Below are 18,265 nucleotides of genomic sequence, written 5' to 3'. Positions count from 1 at the left end.
AACAGCTGTAGCTCATATCACCTACCAAAAATTGGAGTAATTTGGTCTTGTTTGTCATTGAAACATACTCAATAGGAACTCATTAACGTGGCTAAGTCAGCAGCCTAAATTACAGTGAAAAGATTAGTTTGACAGAGCTGTTTTATGGGTTAAAGATTTTTGCATGCAACTACAACTTCATCACTAAATCTTCAAGTGCTGGAACCATCTACAAGTATCTCAGTGCCAGGTGACATGTACTGCTGCAGTTTTAAGAAAGGTTTTCAAGGGCCAAGCAGAGGTTTTTCAGTTCCTCTTTCATTTGACAGAGTGCTCTCTTGACTTTCTGAGGTGTGTTCATAACCTCTATGGTGCTGGTGTATGGGTCATAGTAGAGAGAAAAAGGCTTCTTGATCTTCATCATGTAGTTTCTGTGGGGAAAGAAGACAGAGCTGCTAGTTCAGAAGCCATTTCCCTAAGTGTAAAACCTGCAGGACCTAATTTCTCAGTATGTAGGCATGGACTTGTCAGGGAGCGGAGGCTGCTGTGACTACTTGCAGCCCACAAGATCTGCGGTGCCTGCTTTTCAGCATGGCTGGCTCAGACCCGTCTGTGCTCTTACAGCTCTACGTTAACACAGTTCAGAGTTATTACAACCACAAGCTGAGGAATGCAGGAACACAGCAAGTCTGCTGCCTTCACTTCCAAGAAATAACCTGGAGTAGCTCTTTCTGTGTAAAATTCTAAAAACCTGTTGATACTAGGCATCCTAGGCTATTTTGCTGTCTCTGTTAAAAGAAAAAACATGATTGCTCGCCATTTTCGACAATGTTTCCATTAAGTACATGCTGGTAGGAACCCCCTATACTAATGTTGCCTTATGTTTTCCATTCTGACATATTCTTGTGCCTTTGGTTATTTTGAGCAGCTTTGGCTGTGCAACTATTTTGAAAAAATATATGAAAATTCTTCAAGTCTGAGAATGGTGTAGTTCTTGACCTTGTAAGTTCTTTTCAGGTTTGCCTGAGTCAAATGCTCTTGAAAGTCCTCTCTCTCCTGCCAGTGAGTTCTCATCCACATTTTTACAGACAATAATAATTTAATGTGAACCTTCAGATTTAAGATGAGGGGCCTAATTTGCCATTGCTATAACCCCAGCAGACAGTGCTTCTGGGGAAGAGGTAGGAGGAGTAGGGAAGAAGCCTGGCCCAGGTTCTCTTCCTCCAATAAATTCCTTATTTCAGCTCCTACATGGTCCCAAGTAGCTCCACAACCAGCATCCTGCCTCCAGCCAGAATTGGTCATGTTGTTCTAACTGTTGGAGATAAAGGCCAGAATTTAAACCCTGCTTACTTTAAAAAAAAAAATTTAAAAAATCCTTACTGCATAACATAACACAGTCAAAGAAATGCATATAGAAACACCTCAAGCTAATTTGAAATAATGTTATTTAGGTTGCAGTCAGCTACTTTGTAGAAATTAGATTGCTTGTGAATGCTGATTCTGCATTCTTGTGCAGATATAATCAGAGGAGAAAGGCAATCTTGTTTTTAAGCCCCCTGCTGATCCATGTTAATTCCTGAGTCTGCTATAAAATTTCCATGTGACCTTGGGTAAATCAGTTCTTCAAGATCTCCTATTTGTATGGATTAGTACATAGGCACCCCAACTGTGGGATTGCGCTCTACTCTCACTATTCAGTTACAGAATTTACTTCAGAAGTTGCTAAAAGGAGGCATTGCTAAGATGAAGCATGGGACAGGGCATAATATATAGTTATGATTTTCTATGAAGCTTTTCTGAGATAAACAATCTCATGTTTGACTTTGTTGTAAAAAAGCCACTGTGCAGATGAAGTGAGCAGTGAGATAGCCTGACATGCTTATTGTTGTAGTGGTAGATATATTTGAGATTAGGATTCAAGCTGGTGTGCCCCCCTCAGTGTAAATACCCATAAACACTTTACTTACTGAAGCTTGGCCTTGGCATCTTCCAAATTTTCTGCTATGAAATAGACAGGCTGGAAGGCTTGATCCTGATAGGGGTGAACTGCAGTCACTTCTGGATCAAAAGGCTTGTACTCTGGCTTGCTTGATAAAGCATACTTTGGAACGGGAACAATACAGGTTAGAGCAGGTGAATGAACATAGCAAGAATTAGTGCCTACTGGGTCATGAAATGCTCTTTGTAGAATAGTTAAAGGTAATATCAAGTCCTGTTCTTTCACAGGTGAAAGCTGCTTTTCATAATTAGCAGTTAATAAACCAAACAATAAATAATTTTTAAAAAGAAGGAACAAAAAAAAAAGGAAAGATACAGTTCCTGTATTACAGTGACATATGATTTGGTACCATAGCCACGTTCTCAGACAGGGAGGGGAAAGTCTATGCCACCCCCCAAAATCTGAATATCTAGAAGAAAAAATAATATCATACTACTTTTTTCAACTAGTATCATAGAAGATTCAGAGTCCTGTGCAGTGCTATTTCAAAGTCCCCGGCCCATGTCACAAATCTTGCATTTCCTGCTGCACTGAAGAACAGACAGAATACTCCTGGTGTTTTCTGCAAAGCTCCCATGCCGGTTAAGCAGCCTGAAAGCTTTCCTGAAACCCAAGATATAAATATGCACTATACTCTGTGTGTGCGTGTTTGTGTTTTGGGCCCGCTGAGGTTCTTCTATATGTTCTTCTCATGTTCTTCTACACTGTCCCCTCAGGCAGACAGGAGGATTATGGAAGCCACCTATGTCCACCCTGCAGTTCATAGGCACATCCATCATTTGTTTACACATACTAGAGACACCTTTAAACAGGCCAGCAGCAGAGCTGGTGACAGTGTGATTGCGTAGGTATTGGTGTTGGTTGTTTAGTACTTGCACAGGGTCCTGGGAAGGCAATGCAGCTCCAGCTTAAAGTGAGTTCCTGCACGGTTTGTCTGCCCCTGAAACCCAAGTGAGATAGTTCAAAGCTAGCTCAGCTCCAGTGACATTTGAACTGCACCGTAGATGTGCCTAAAAGCTGGTTTGGCCTCCAATTGGCCAGGCTGGTGAGTGCCATGGCCACTTCGGTGAAGTGTCCTGGGTACAAACAAAAAGCAAAAAGGCAACTCATTCCAGTCACCATCGAGACCTTTCTTTCCACCTTCAGCCTGGACAGTGGGCCCCATCCACCTAGGGACAGCCTTTTAGTACCCATCCCTTCTCTGAGATCTGCCTGTTTGTTTTTCTCTCTTCTTCCCCAGTCTTCAGAAGCTCCCTTCACTATTTTATGATCCAAATACCAACTCCCATGGTACTTGTAAATAACTGGTAAGAGTGGGTGACACTGCACAAGACTTTCAGCTCAATCTGCTAACTGGAAAAATTCAGAGAGTACCCTTGAGCACATTTTTAGATATTTCACTGAACTGAGCCTGAACTCTCCATCACTGGAGGCCTGCCTTAACCAGTAGGCCAATTTGCTGCAGAACTGGTGCAGAAATTAATACAGGGCTTTTTTTTAAAAAAAAAAAAGAACAATAATATAAAATGCTAAAAGATGGTCTTTTTCCTGTTCTTCATTTGCAGTGTGTAATTGAAGAATAAATCTTGGAGAGCACTCATACAATCTAAGATGGATGGTGTACACAAACATGAGGCTGCTCTTATCATCTTAGACGCTCTGGGGACTAATGGGACAAGATTTCAGAAACTCAGAACCTGACAGGGGTCCCACTATGCTGACAGTGTTGAAGCAGAACTGAAATCTCATTGATTTCAGTGGAAGTTCAGCTTGAAATTGGATGGCCTTAAAGGCCTCTACAAGTTAAGTACTTGTTGTGCTGCAAGAAAAGCATATGTAGCACTGAGTGTTGCCAGAAGTGTGGTATGAGCCATAAGATTTTACAGTACGTAGGACAGAGTCCAGCTGAGTGTTAACAGGAGAAGCATTTTGGATAATGTAGAACAGCTGACAGAATATAGTGAAATAAACAGTGCAATACTGAGAGCTGTTTGGGAGGAATTCTTACAGTTCAGAGGAGGCAAGGTTGGCCAGCAGTCAGACCCATTACAACTGTTCAGTTTAGACTTGGGTATGGTTATCCTGTCCCTTCCAATACCTAGCTGCTGTCACTAAATAAATTGTTAGATAACATGGATACAAGTGCAAGTCTCATGCAGAGGGTGTCTAGCTCTACGTCTCATCTTCTGCCTTTCTCCCTAGTTACGGCCTGAGTTTGGGCAGGATCAGCTCATCCACAGAAAATAACCACCTGAAGCTGAGTTGAAACTGGTCAGAGTGGGTGCTGTGGAGAAGAGGAAAACTTTTTGAAGATTTCATAGTCAAGATGTGGTTCCCTGGGTTACAGTCACACACCCACAGACAGTCAGTCCAGGCTGCAGTTCAGGGATCTTCCCAGACTCCTTGCTGATGCTAAGTTCTCACATAACATTAGCTGGGCATACTGCTGCTCACCTTCTCCAGCTGGTTAGATGTTATCACCTTGTAGCCAACCACCTAGCCTTAGTAACTCATGCCTTTTTTGCCTCCTTAGTGACCAAATCATCCTGTTATTCCTGGTTCAGAAGCCTTCAGTGATGAGGAAACCCCTCCTTTGCACAGGTTGCTGCAGCGTGTTTCCTCCGTCACGTGAGCTGGAGTGAGTCTGCCTGCGCCAAATATGCCGATCAGCTAAATGATAGGGAATCGAGTTTGGGGCCTCCATGCGCAAGCCCACGTCTGGGCCCATACTGGGAAGACTGGCAGATAATTACCAGGATGGACAATGGCTTTCTCCCAAGCAGTAGCAAAACTTATCTAGAGCTTTCTCAAGAGCCAGTCTAAGACTGCAAAATGAGTTTTGCAAGACTGAAGGCTATCATGACCCTCACTACCTTCCAGTCTTCATCTTCTCTAATAAAACTGCCTAGCCACTGCTGTTTTTCTAAAAAATCCCTTTTATGAAATAGACACTGCGCTACAAATATTTTGTCTCTTCAGCGGTAAAAGAAACAGTTGGTATATGTTTTCAAGTTGCTAGCAGGTGCTTAGGCATAGGACCTCAGCACTTTACTGACACTGCCATGGTCTATACTGAAGTTAGAATCAGATGCTTATGCAGACTAGAATGATTAAATGGAAATATTTCTGTATTTCAGTTTTGTTCCAAATAAAAATCTGTGAGATGAATCAGTCAGCCATAAAAGGAAACTTCAGCACTTAAGGCCATGGATATAATTAATTTGTGTACAAGAAGTTTCAGATGTTCAAGGTGAAGTGCACAGAACCCACTAAGCTGCTGTCCCAAAAACTACACAGTGATGAACTTGCAGAGCTCACATAGAGATTGTGCAGGGCACATAGCAACATTGCTGGTGAACTACTTGCCCATCTTCAGACTGTCTTAGGTGTTACATGCAAGATGGACATGCTTTTGGAACGGGGAGGTAATCCTACTTCATTACCTATTGAATATAAACGCTATCACATCTGCATGTAATTTCAGTAATATGATGGACGAAGACCTAGGTAGACCCAGCTGTATCAAAAGTTTATCCAGCAGCATTACCCAACAACTACTGATGATAAAAGTCACGACAAGAATCTGCCATTTATCAACTCAAGGACAGTTACTACTTCCATTGTCAACCTTAGAGGTAGGGAATTTGAGATGCAGTTATACTTCTCTGTTATATAGCACAGTTTTGTGAACAAGCAGTTCTTGCCTACTACTTTAAGCAAAAGCAGAAGAGCTTGTTGGTGTCTGGTGAAGAAAAGGGTAGAAAGAGAGGAGAGAGAGCACAAGTCTGGTACACTCAACTCCAGCCACCAATGGTGAGCATTTCTGACACAACTTTTACCTTCATCTGTGTCAAAATTAAACAGAAAAAGGAGGTAACACCAAGCAGATAGATTCTGTAGTGCATATTACTATGAAAGCTACATAAGTATCAGAGACATGATTGCCTCTGCCCTTTAGTACCCTGTTTAACATGTAAATGCATTTGATTTAAAACTATAAAGTATTCAGGCAGGCAGAGTAGAATAAATGTTGCCTTGAACTGTGCTTTGATATTGGACCTTTTTGGTTTTACCAGGTAAATAAAAGCAAGCCTATGTTTCCTGTTTGTTGGCTGTGAATATAGCAAGTACTGAAAGGTTCTCAGAAAAACAGTAGCTTCAGCCTTATCCTAGAACGGATAGACATGTAAACCAAATGCATCGCACTGCAGCCTAATCTGTAGGGGAGCTCATTGATCTGCTGTTTCAAAACAATACTTTTCACTGTTCTACAGATGAGAGTTGTGACAGTGCTAGCACACTTCTGCTCATGTTCATGAGCAGTCAGGCACAAGATCAGGTTGCTATGTAGAAAGGAAGGCACATTTATTTATCTAGAGGGTTAATGAGCATGAAGATCTCTCAGCTTATCAAGAGAGAAAGCTCTGCAAATCATATACCACAGAGTTTGCTCACAAAAGTCTCCAAATTACAAGCGCTGGGAAAAAAAAAATGCTAAACTCAGCAGGTGGTAAAATGAAGGTTGAGGGTTCCTCTTTCTAGATGTTCTCATCTGCCCCTCTCTTGGGACTCCTATTATAAATGTCTTGAGATATGTTACTATGTTGTTTCCTCCTTCTGTCAATTGACTGGGAAGCAGGCTGACCTGTGTACCATTAGGAGAGTTTTGTAACATGTTTATTGTCATAACAATCCAACTATCTCCAGGTATGGGAGTCCAAGCTGTGCTCATCCAGCCATGGTTCCATGTAAATGTATCATGTCACTGGCTGTTAGGCTGTTCTGTCTATGTGTTAAGCTTAAAATATATCTCCCATGAAAAAAATTGATTTCTGGTTTATAAAAATGCTTGAAAAGAGTGCTTTTTATTCTCCTTTGGCTCTTAATAATTAAAAAAAATCATCCAGTATCTGCACAACCTGAAGCAATTGAGACCTACTGATACCAGTTTAGGGCTTAATACAGGTATAATTAAACAGGTATATAAACTACAGGGGTAGTTTCTATGGCATGGACACACACCTGGGAAGCACCATATTCATTTCCTAGCATACAGAAGAGGTGTTAGTAGGCTGTGCAGTTTTCAGTGGCTAGTGTTACACAAACTGCATCGCTCTGTTGTTCTGGTGCCTTGATTGTCCGGAGCAAGGATCAGACAGGAGGCATTCATAGACCAGGTTTCCTCCTCAAGATAAGCAAGGTGTGGGCTGAGAAAGGATGGGGCTAGCTTGATCTTGTCCTGAGATAGCCTTGGCATCTGGCCAGTGCTTGCACCTGGGCCCAGGGGCTGGGAGTGCTCCCAGCTTCCACAGTATAGACACAACCACTAAGACCTGGATTTACCTAGAAAGAAATCATTAGGTTGACAGGAAAATCTGGGTATGTAAACATTACTCTGGGCATCCAATGTTCAGGCACCACCAAAATTGCAATGTACTCTGGAAAAGGTCTTAAGTGCCTCAACAACTAAATGGTAACGAATACCGTCCTTTACTGCTAAACTTCTATTCCTTGGCGTGGATAAGGACTGATATACCAGGGGCAGGGAAGGGGTAGAGAAGACGAAGGGTGTGCAGTTCCCCTCTGATAGTCACAGTGTGATGCAATCCTGGTTGCTTTCTAGCAGGAAGAGCATGTATGTGCTTGTTTCATTCCTGTAAAAGCTATCTCTACCCCAGATGAATGCTAAGCACCCATAGCAGGTATAATGCTATGCACTTAGAAACTGATCATCTGCTTCAGTGCTCTGTGAAACTGAGGAGAAATTAGTATCCCCCCTATCAGCTGTTTGTCCAAAGGAGGGGAAACCCATAAGCTTTCTGTAAAGGTGTACAGTCCCTCTTTCCAAAGTCAATCTGTCCAGGCAGGGCAATATCAAACCTGTGTACGCAGATTTTCATCTACATAAAACTCGAGCTGGGATTAGTTTTGAAATGTATTTAGGAATGTAAAATATTAAAGCATTTTCTTTTTGTCACTGCCCATGCTATTTACAGTTTCTTTGCACTTTATTTGGTCCAGTCAGTCAGTGCCTTTCTGATTCATATGTGCATGAATGTCAATGGCATGGACGAAGTAGCAGAGTTCATAATAGGCATAGTATTGCCCTCTAGTGAGTAATTCAGAAAGGTACATGAGTTTTATGTTAAAGTCAACGGTCTTACTACTGGCCAGGAGCAGTAAGAAGCAAATCTAATACTTTATAGGATGGTTGCTTTTGTTGCATTTCATTTCTTTAGGTGGAAGACAGGTACAATCCTACAGTAGTTTTTCCCCTACTTAGTAGCTTCTTGGAAGGGAGAATGAATTTTTTTGCAAAAGAAAAATCAGTATTTTAAATCACATTGTTTTATGTGAGGAAACAATATTTTGCTTTTACCAGAGAGTTCAGAAAACTGGATTATAGAAATCTTTCAATACCATATGTTTGACACATACCGTAAGCTCCCCATAAGATGAAAGCAGTCCTGCCCCGTAAGCTTTGATTGATCCGTTTTGCTTGCAGAGACCAAACTCCACAGTGAACCAATAAAGCTGGTAATAAGAACAACTTGTGAAAAACAGTCTCAACAGGCAGTTCATTTTTAAGGTTCTCAATTTTTCCTTTAATTTTCTTTTATCCTTATGCCTTAATGTCTTTGTATCTTCAAATTTTATAGTTGTATATTTTAAGAAAATTATTTTTTCTCTTAACATATATAACACATACAAATTATAACACATATTTTTTCAAAACTTACCTTCCTTCCCATTCTCACTCCCAAAAAAAAGAAATAAAAAATTGCTAATGATAATTACATGGGTAAATAAAGTCATAAAGTCCTATCCCCTTCTTTCTTTGGAAGATGTTACAAATTACCCTGCAACCCCCTAGCCCTGAGCTCCATTATAGTCAGTAGTAGCTGACGGATTTCAACCCATAGTCCCTAGGTCAGGTAGACCCCCATAGAGGGTTCAAGACCCTAGGAAAGGCACTTGAAAGGACAGTTTCCCTCCTCCTTTGTCTGTGTGACAGTAGTCAGAAGAACTGAAGAATGACTTATCCCTTAGCAGCAATGTACCCTTTAAGATTATGCCAATTATATCTTTATCATGCTCCAGTAGAAAATAAAGATACATCTCTCTGGGCTTTTCTTGCAATAAAGCATGCTTAGGACCATACTTCCTTTACCTGCTGGACAGTAGCGGGATAAAAGCAACTCTTGCCTTTGCCAACCTGTTAGCACTTCCCTTATTATAGCTTCTAAGGAAATGGACAGTGGAGGATGAATTCTGGACACAGGCTGACCCCTGAGCAGCTGCATAGGTGTTGTGCAAAAGAAAAACATGGAAAACATGAGGCATTTCAAGAATATGGCTTTGTGTCACAATTCTTCAAGGTTCCTTTAGGGACACATAGCTCTTTGCTGCCTCATACACAAGGCTGGACCTTGGCGTCAGTTTAGCCATAAGTATTGCATTCTCAGCACCCTTCTCAAAGAACTGCAGGTAGTTTGTAAAATAATGTGAAACTCTATGTTATTCTGTCTATTCTCCCTCTTACTTTCTTTCTCTTTCTTTCTCCCACCTTCTTTCACATGTCTTATAATTTTGATGACTTGGTTTTAGCCTGCAAATTTACCACTGAAGAAACAGCATGCCAGGATCTTTCTTTCTGCAGAATCCTGAGCTGCTTTCTCTACAGTTCAGCTAATAATTCTGCATTCTTACTGTGTTAACAATCTTGATTCTTATTATTTTACAGTGAAAGGTCTTCCAAGTATATCCTCATTTTGCAGAAGTTCTTTTTGACTGGAGAATGAGACATGGGAGGAGGAGGAATTCTTTTTAGTGTTTCCTTAGATATCCTGTATTTGGCTTTTCGTTAGTGAGGTTCTTTCGGCTCTCACTGTTTTAACAGGGTACAAGACACAGTACTAATGGCAGTCTGTGGACAACATGAACACTGGCAATTTACCGTCTCTTGTGCATGGATCCACCTGCTTAGAGAAGTCCAGGGAATGAATGAAATAATGGCATTTCAAAGTTTGTCTTACAAATGTTATAGACCATAGCAACAAGCAAAGTTGAAATTCTTTAAATAAACTTTTAGTTAGCTTAACTGTTGTCGTATCATCTAAGCTAGTTATCTACATTCTCTTTATAATGAACACAGAATGACAGGGACTTCCAGAGAGAAAAAAGACTTTATGTTAGACATCAATGTCAGGATAGTGAATGCATTACAGGTTCTTCTCTATCTTCACTTTCTAGTGAAGGAACCTAAACAATAAGCCTAGATTAGATGTCTAACTTTTAAACAATTGAAGATTGAGATGTTGATCCAGAATATGTTTACTGTTCAGAATACTTGAATGGCGCTTACAAAATTGTATTCTCACAGATCCTGAACTGCAGGTAGTCCTTTCAAAAATGTGCCCTTATTCTACCTCTCCAAACCTTAGATGATACTATGACAATTTCAGATACAAGACCCATCATTCTTCTAACCTTAACCCTACCTCTATCTAGTCCTAGCCAGTCCAGAATCAGGGAGGGGTGCTTGCAGAGGAATGCTATGTAAGCTACTGGCCTTCACCCAATCTCACCAAGACCTGGGTAACAATGCAAAATGGCTCTCCAGGATCCATAATTCTTTTAACCCTAGCACAGGCATGGATCTTAATCTTACTCTAGCCTCTCTAGACTCAGAGAGGGGAAATTGCAGAAGAAATGTGGACATGTCACTGCCTTTTCCCACATAGTCCCCTCACATCACCAGCCCAGGACCTGGATGATGCTACAAAAAATTCAGCATTGGTACCTTTTGCTCTCCGAACTCTAAAAATACTGCTAGTCTTACCTAGTCCTGACCCAAGGACAGATATGTGCAGATAGATTTTACGTAAGCCATAATCTCCTTCAGGCAGTGCCTCGTTCCACTTCACCATGAGTGGGGCTGTGGGCTGGGTGAGGAATTTCAGGAGTGACAGTCTCCTCCCATCCATCCCCTTTCTTGAATGAGTCTCATCCAGCTGGGTGAGGGTAAGGCTCCTCTCCTCCCCTGAAAAAATCATCAAGGCTGGGAAATGGCCGTCATTATCAGAAAAAAAATCATCTGGCCTCCAGCTCACTTTCAGAAAAAGTTAATATGGCAGCAAGGGGCTACATGAGTTGTTCTGGCAGATGTATACAGCCTAGTGACTCAGAACTGAATGACAGTACCTGCTCTCAAATTGCTTTTAAGTGCTCACCTATTTTGTGAGATTAATGAATACAGGGTGAATCAAATTCTGATGGTTCCCTGCACCTTGTGTAGAAGAAAATGCAGGAATCACATTGGGTATCCAGTCTATTAGGTGAATCTGGAAAGCGAGTTAGGACACTCCTGTGGCTGAAATTGTAGAAACTCAGCTTCAGCAATATATTCTTATAGAAGCAAAAAGTATAAGCATTTCCTCAGGTGGAATCGCATGCTACTGGGCTCCCCCAGAGGGACTCCAGCCCCTGCTCCAGCACTTCCCTAACCTGTGGATGAGAAGAAGAGACAACCCTGCTGATGGTCCCATTTTTGTAGCTAATCTGAGACACTGGAGAAGAGCCTTCCCTGCACAGTAAGGGATATGCAGTGAATCGTTTGGGTTTTGCCTCTGATATTAAACTGCCATCTGTACTTACTGTGGCCAGTTTCTCAATCTCCGCTTCAGATGATCCAAGAGAAGCTAGTCCAATATCCTAAAGCAAGTAAGCAAGCAGGCAGTGTTACACTAGTGTGATTATTCAGCCCAAGGGAGAGAAAGAGGGGAGGGGGAGGACCACATCATTTCTAGCATGAATAGCATGAACTATTCATTGTTTTTGTCACCCAAAATGACCTTCCATGGCTTCCAGGATGCCTACCTCTCCCTGGCCCCCAGCTACATACCACTGGGAGCCACATTAGATGAGTGTTTAATCCTCAGCGTTCTCTGTGTAAAGTTAACTGTCTCTTGGCTTAATGCTGGACTATCCCTGGCAGAGATTTATAGGGAAGCATGAGAAGGAAGGACAGCAAGGTGGGTTTTATCTTTGCCATTACCTTTCTATCTCTCACTCTCTTTCTGACAGCCCTTATGAGTGGGTCAGATCCATGCAGGGAGGACTCTGTTTACTCTTATCTGTGCTCCCTGTTAATTGTTATTCTCACAATAGGAATCTGTAGACGTCTCTTCTTAGCTATCCCGGGAGCCATATCATGCAACAAACAAACAAACAAAATTAGGGCATTTTCACCATTCATCGTCTCATGTTGAATGGAACAAAAAAGAATTTTCATGGGGTGAATTTCAACTGTGAAAATACTTTGTGAAAAAAAATGTGAAATGTAGAAATTCATTTAATGTGATCCCATGTTGTATAGTCTGTATTATAGATGGGAAAAGAGGGAAGTTGAAAGTTTTGAAATTGCTATAATCTCTTATGTCTGTTGTGTCTTCAGTTCTGGTATTGAACTGAAGAGGTTTCTTCCAGAATAAATTATAGACCACTAGGATATTTTAAGTACTACTCATCTGAATCTGATAATAACCAATATTTATGACCAAAATGGAAACTGGCATGTATCCAAGTCGATACAACTGGAAACCACATTGTATGAGGTGAACTGGCTTTCTTTTTAAGATATTCTGACAGGGACCTACATCATGTAACTCTGCTCTTATTGCCAGTTTCCACACTGGCCACTGATTGATAAGCCTAGAATATGAGTTATCCTCTTCCCTCTGCTATGGTTTTGAGGCACATTCATAGTTCTGAAGTCTTTAATTATACGAGGTCATTGAGTTCACTTGGGTCTGACACTGCTCATACTAAATAACCCCTTATTGTACAAAGAAGCCCTGTTTGCTTTTTGGACCCTCCTCACCAGTGTGAGCAATGCTGTGAGAATCTGGTGAGTTGTAAAAGGAAAAACAACTCTAATGAATGACATGGTGATGGACACAATTGAAGTATCATGTGAGATAAAAATGTACATCCAGAGACAGAACCAGCCTGGGGGCTTGATGGCTGTTGCTGGTTAGGTTCATGTGGTGTAGGACAGGAAGCCAGGGGAACAGCATAGTCAGTACAACTCAAACACGCAGCACCGCAGAGGCTCCACTGGCATCCTTCTGCAGACTGACATGGCCCTCCCACAGAGAAGTCCCACAAGCACTGCCTGCCCTTCCTTTTACATGATGTCCATAGGGAGCAGTACTACCACTCCCTCAGAGTAAATGTCTCCCAGAGCACTGCTAGCCCACCACCCCTGGAGGTTGCGACTCAGGCACAATCAAGTCTTAAGATAGTGGTTTTTGCATGGTGAGCTGCATGCCTTTGAGGCACGTCTGGCCTGCTATCCAGAGTAGATGGTTAAACAGCCAGCAGAACAAGCTTCTTACCTGTGAGAACTGGGCAAACTCCTTGTCAGCTAGCATGGGAACATGACCCAACAACTCATGGCAGCAGTCTCTGGAAAACAAGTGACCTTCATGTTTAATAAAGGTTTCTTTTCCTGCCCTACATGAACTTCCCATGAAGGACTTTAGCCGATAGACCCCCAAAGGGAGCTAGTGTGAGGGCTGCTCCACAGTACCTGCCTCCATACCTGGCCTGGCTCTGCAGGGAGCATGACAGAGCATTCCCTTCTGCCATGGGGAGCCAGCTGCCCCCTGCTACCTTGGCTATTGTCTCACTTGGGATGGCACGGGCACTAGTCTCCTATGTCACAATGTCTTTGAAAGGCCCCTGTTTTGTCCCAGCATACAACAAAAGTGTCTGTGCGAACTTGTAATTTCTCATGAAATGTAATTGTTGTTGTCTGGCCAGCACTTACTGGGAGAGTTTCACAGCAGGAAATCAAACCCCAGCAGATGGTAACTGAAGGCAGGATGAAAAGATTAAACCAGATATTCTCCAGTCTTTTCCTTCCCCAGACAACTTTGCAAGAGAGACAGAGACCACACCCTCTCGTGCATGACTTCCCCTTCTAACTCTCCAGCTACCAGTTTCTCAAATAGTTTCATTCTGTGGGCTACTGGGTAGAGCTCCAGAGCTGTTCCCAAGAGAATCATCCTCAACACATTCAGAAGGTCGGGACTGTGCCAGGGCATCAAACTTACGGTTCTGGGGAATGCATAGGAGAAGAGAAGTGCCTTATATACTGTGTGCTCTGGAAGACACGAAATGCCAGGCTGGCAAGGAAGTCACGAGCAGACAGCAGTCCTGCAGCTGGTCTCAGCTGGAAACCTGTTCTCTCTGCAAAGGGAAGTGACACCGAATTTAGGCATTTCTAGGGTTAACTACATAGCACACTTACTACAGGTAAGCAGTTTCAGAGGACCTTCGTGCTCTGTTGCAGTAGCTCCCTCCACCTAAGCATAGTAGGAACATCCTGGCTTGTCATTATCGACATGCCCCTGTACTGCTATGGGTCCAATTACTGCAACATCAAATCACCTAGCCGTCCATCCTACGTGTATTCACACAGCAAAGATATGAGGTATGGGAGTACTGCCTACCCCAGTTTACATTTTTAGTACATTTACACATATTTATCTACTATGTCCCACATGCTACTGATGTGTCTGAGGTCACGTATGATCCTTATGATCAAGCAGGGGACAGAACCTGCATTTTCAGTTCTGGCTAGTCTATTAATCCTTGGATTATCTCTGTCATTTCCTGTATAGTGTATGTAAAAGAAAATCAGGAGTTAGGTAAGGGACACACCCCACCCCTACCCTTGTCTGAGAGCACCTGGCTGTTCCCTGATGCTAGGTTACTGTTTAGCCCCCTCCTGCAGACTTTCTTATTCCCTACCCTGAAACCCCTGGTACCTTGCACTGTTGAAGACAGAAGTAGGTGGACCATGAGGATGCCCTGCTGCAGTCTGGGCAATTCTTCTCTTCCTCAATGGACCTAGTTTAACATATCCCAGAGGTAGAATTGGAGCATACTATTCAACTTCAGTTCCCTCTGTCAGTGCATGCTCCACATGTATAAACTAGCTCAGCTCTGGCAAAACTTGCTATCAATTTTATCTTTCTGCCTGGACTTCGTTAGAATGGGAACACACAGAAGAAAGAGCAAACAGGTCCTCATCAGAGATAAGGGTGCTGGAATTTGGCCCTTAACCATTTAACATCAGAGTTTCCATCAGTGCTCTCACCTATTTTTCCCCTGTTTTTTTTTCACTGTTATGTTTGTCTAGAACTAATGTCCTGGTTTCAGCTGGGATAGAGTTAGTTTTCTTCCTAGTAGCTGGTATAGTGCTGTGCTTTGGATTTTAGTATGAGAATAATATTGATAACACACTGATGTTTTGACTGTCACTAAGCGGTATTTACATTGGTCAAGGACTTTTTTTTTTTCCTTCAGCTCCCCATGCTCTGCCAGGTGCCCAAGAAATGGGAGGGGGCACAGCCAGGATAGTTGATCCAAACTGACCAAAGGGCTATTCCATACCATATGATGTCATGCCCAGTATATAAACTGGGGGAGTTGGCTGGGGGGTAGCGATCGCTGCTCGGGGACTGGCTGGGCATCGGTTGGCAGGTGGTGAGCGGTTGTATAATTCCCCCCCCCCCCCTTTTTTTCCCTCCCTTGGGTTTTGTTCCTCTCTCTCTCTCTCTCTCGTTGTTTTCCTTCTCATTATAATTCATCATTATTATTATTATTATTATTATTATTATTATTTTGTTCCAATTATTAAACTGTTCTTATCTCAACCCATGAGTTTTCTTACTTTTGCTCTTCCGATTCTCTCCCCCATCCCACCGGGGGGGAAGTGAGCGAGCGGCTGCGTGGTGCTTAGCTGCTGGCTGGGGCTAAACCATGACAACTAACTACACAGCCTCCCAGTGATGCGATTGTATATGTTTTGCTTTGCATGTGTCCATAGAACAGGACAGAAGAATGCAATACATTTGCACCGTGATTTCAGCTTGTGCAATCAGTGTTACCCCGGGACAACCTGCACTACTATGAAAGGTCTGTGAGAGACGACTAACAAAATAACCAGTCCTATGGTCAGCAGAATACAGAATCTACATTTCCATGGGAAACATGTTGGTGGTCTGCAAAGCTAAGAAAATTGAAAATCACTGCTTTAAAAGAGAGCCAATGATAATCTTTTTGAAGTCCTATATTCAAAATCTGTGTTGCATTCTCAGCTCCCATAAATGACATTTCATCTTCTTTAAAGCATAAAACTACATTTAAAAAAAAATCAGAAATGGCTTTATTCTCCCTTCTCTATCCATATTCTATTGTGTCATGAAGCCTGGAACCTAATTTATTTTATGTAAACAAACAAAAAAATTCCCACCCAGAAACCAAGCCATTTACAAGATTTGTTTTGTTTTGTTTTTTAATGTTTCTTCCAGTATTTCTTGTCTTGCTCTGTCTGGCTATTAGCACATTTCTCATTAAAAAAAAAAAAAAAAAAAAGAAAGAGAAGAAAAGGAAAACAAAAAAAGACTTAACTGGAAGAATTAGAAGTGGCAAAACATCTGAAGCTATACAGGACAAAAAAAGAGTGGACAGCAAGGAATGCTTCTACCTGACAATGTGAGGGACTAGGTGGTTAGAATTTGCCATGGTTATCTTCTATTGCTCCACTGAATTCAAAGGTAGTGTGTACAGAACTGCTTCAAAGCCGAACCACAGCTAAAAGAACTGTGGAGATTATGTCTTTATCTTTGTCTATATGCTGAGCAAAGGCATCAGAATTAACTAGGGAATCAGAAGTGGTCGTAAAGCAGCTTACTGTTCTCCCCCCTCCCCAGTCAAGAAAGCAGGGTGTTTGGGGGAATAGACAGACCATCAGCTATGTCTCTTTAGGCACTGGCCAGGAGCTGGCACAAGAAGGGTACTCCCTTGCTGCTGATGCCATACTAAGCCAATCCAGAGGAATGCGAAAATCTCAGAATCTGGTCATCTTTGGGCTACATTCTGAGTCTGAGTGAAGTGAAAACTGCACCAGCTGAAAAATATATTAGACGAGAACTAAGTAACTCAGTTTTGGAAGGACTATGAAAGAGTCTAGGGAAATTTATATTGCTTTAGCATCCATGTTGGAGAAGCAGGAGGGAAAATGAAAATTACAGCTTATGTTCCCTGAGTTGCCCTTTTAAATATAGGCCAGTGAATCAGACAGTCTGCTGATGGAACAGACTTGGCCAGTTGCCTTGAAAAGCCATAGGAAAAAGTTATCTGCTGAAGGTAATAGCTGCAAAATCTGAACTTCTATTTCATTACTGCACAATAAAACCAGCAATCAGTAGAGAATTGGGGGTGTGGTTGATTGGACCTGCTGCCCAAAGATCTCTGAAATAAAAATGAGTTGAAGAGAAGGTCTTGAGCAGTTGACCTAAAGTGATCTGTAAGGCTTAATTCTTGGCCTAAAAAACTCGTGTATACAGGCCTGTGCGTTGTAGTGTGAGCTTGCTTGAGTTCGCTGGCTGTAATTTCTTCCAGCTGTGGATGACAATGAATGCCTAAATCCAAACATCTTTCCTAGAAAGAAAGATGTGCTTAGGTTCATCTAGTTAACCCTTTAGAAAAATACTTGCCATTTGAAACAGTCACATGGCTAACCATTTAAATTCCCTTTAAGTAATTATGAAATACTTATGATGTGGATTTATCTCTGTTCAAACCAGCCTTACTAGCAAGCCAGGTAATACTAGACAGATCTTGTAGTTCAACTTGTATTGAAGTCAAAAGGAATTGCTTGCTTGAGTTCACAGATACTGCTGAGGAAAAGAGATGTAAGTTTATATGGCTGTGTGGGCTGGTTATAACATGATCACTTTCTCTCCAGGATATCCCTCTCTCTCTCTCTCTGCATCCCTATAGTTTATTATATTCAAAACTGTGCCAGGGGAGGTTTTTCAAAGCTGCACCAGGGGAGGTTTAGACTGGACATTAGGAAGCATTTCTTTATCGAGATGGTGGTCAAACACTGGAAGAGGCTTCCTAGAGAGGTGGTCGATGCCCTGAGCCTGTCAGTGTTTAAGAGGCATTTGGACAATGCCCTTAACAACATTGCTTTAACTTTTGGTCAGCCCTGAATTGGTCTGGCAGTTGGACTAGATGATCGTTGTAGGTCCTTTCCAACTGAAATAGTCTATTCTATTCTATTCTATTCTATTCTATTCTGTTCTATTCTATTCTATTCTATATAAAGTCTTATCATCATATATGCTAAAGAATGGTCTGGTCCTTAGAGGCAGTATTTAGCAAAGATATGTGCTGGGATTTATGTCCTAAATGGGAGAGTGG

The 18,265-nt window shown here is 41.9% G+C and overlaps 1 protein-coding gene across 1 annotated transcript in view; it reads right to left on the bottom strand.

Moving 5' to 3' along the window:
- Positions 1 to 250: 250 nt before the first annotated feature.
- Positions 251 to 18,265, bottom strand: part of LOC140654304 (tyrosine 3-monooxygenase-like) — a 34,436-nt gene continuing 16,421 nt past the window's right edge. The window contains exons 8-13 of the mRNA XM_072867877.1: positions 14,101 to 14,236; positions 13,381 to 13,450; positions 11,639 to 11,695; positions 8,420 to 8,515; positions 1,950 to 2,083; positions 251 to 410 (exon numbers count right to left, since the gene is read on the bottom strand). Coding sequence (XP_072723978.1) covers positions 251 to 410; positions 1,950 to 2,083; positions 8,420 to 8,515; positions 11,639 to 11,695; positions 13,381 to 13,450; positions 14,101 to 14,236 — 653 coding nt within the window. The remainder of the gene's footprint in view (positions 411 to 1,949; positions 2,084 to 8,419; positions 8,516 to 11,638; positions 11,696 to 13,380; positions 13,451 to 14,100; positions 14,237 to 18,265) is intronic.

Source organism: Ciconia boyciana, chromosome 1, assembly GCF_034638445.1.
Source record: "Ciconia boyciana chromosome 1, ASM3463844v1, whole genome shotgun sequence".
Taxonomy (NCBI): Eukaryota; Metazoa; Chordata; class Aves; order Ciconiiformes; family Ciconiidae; genus Ciconia; species Ciconia boyciana.
The sequence above is the reverse complement of the archived record's forward strand: the minus strand, read 5'-3'. Positions and strand labels throughout refer to the sequence as shown.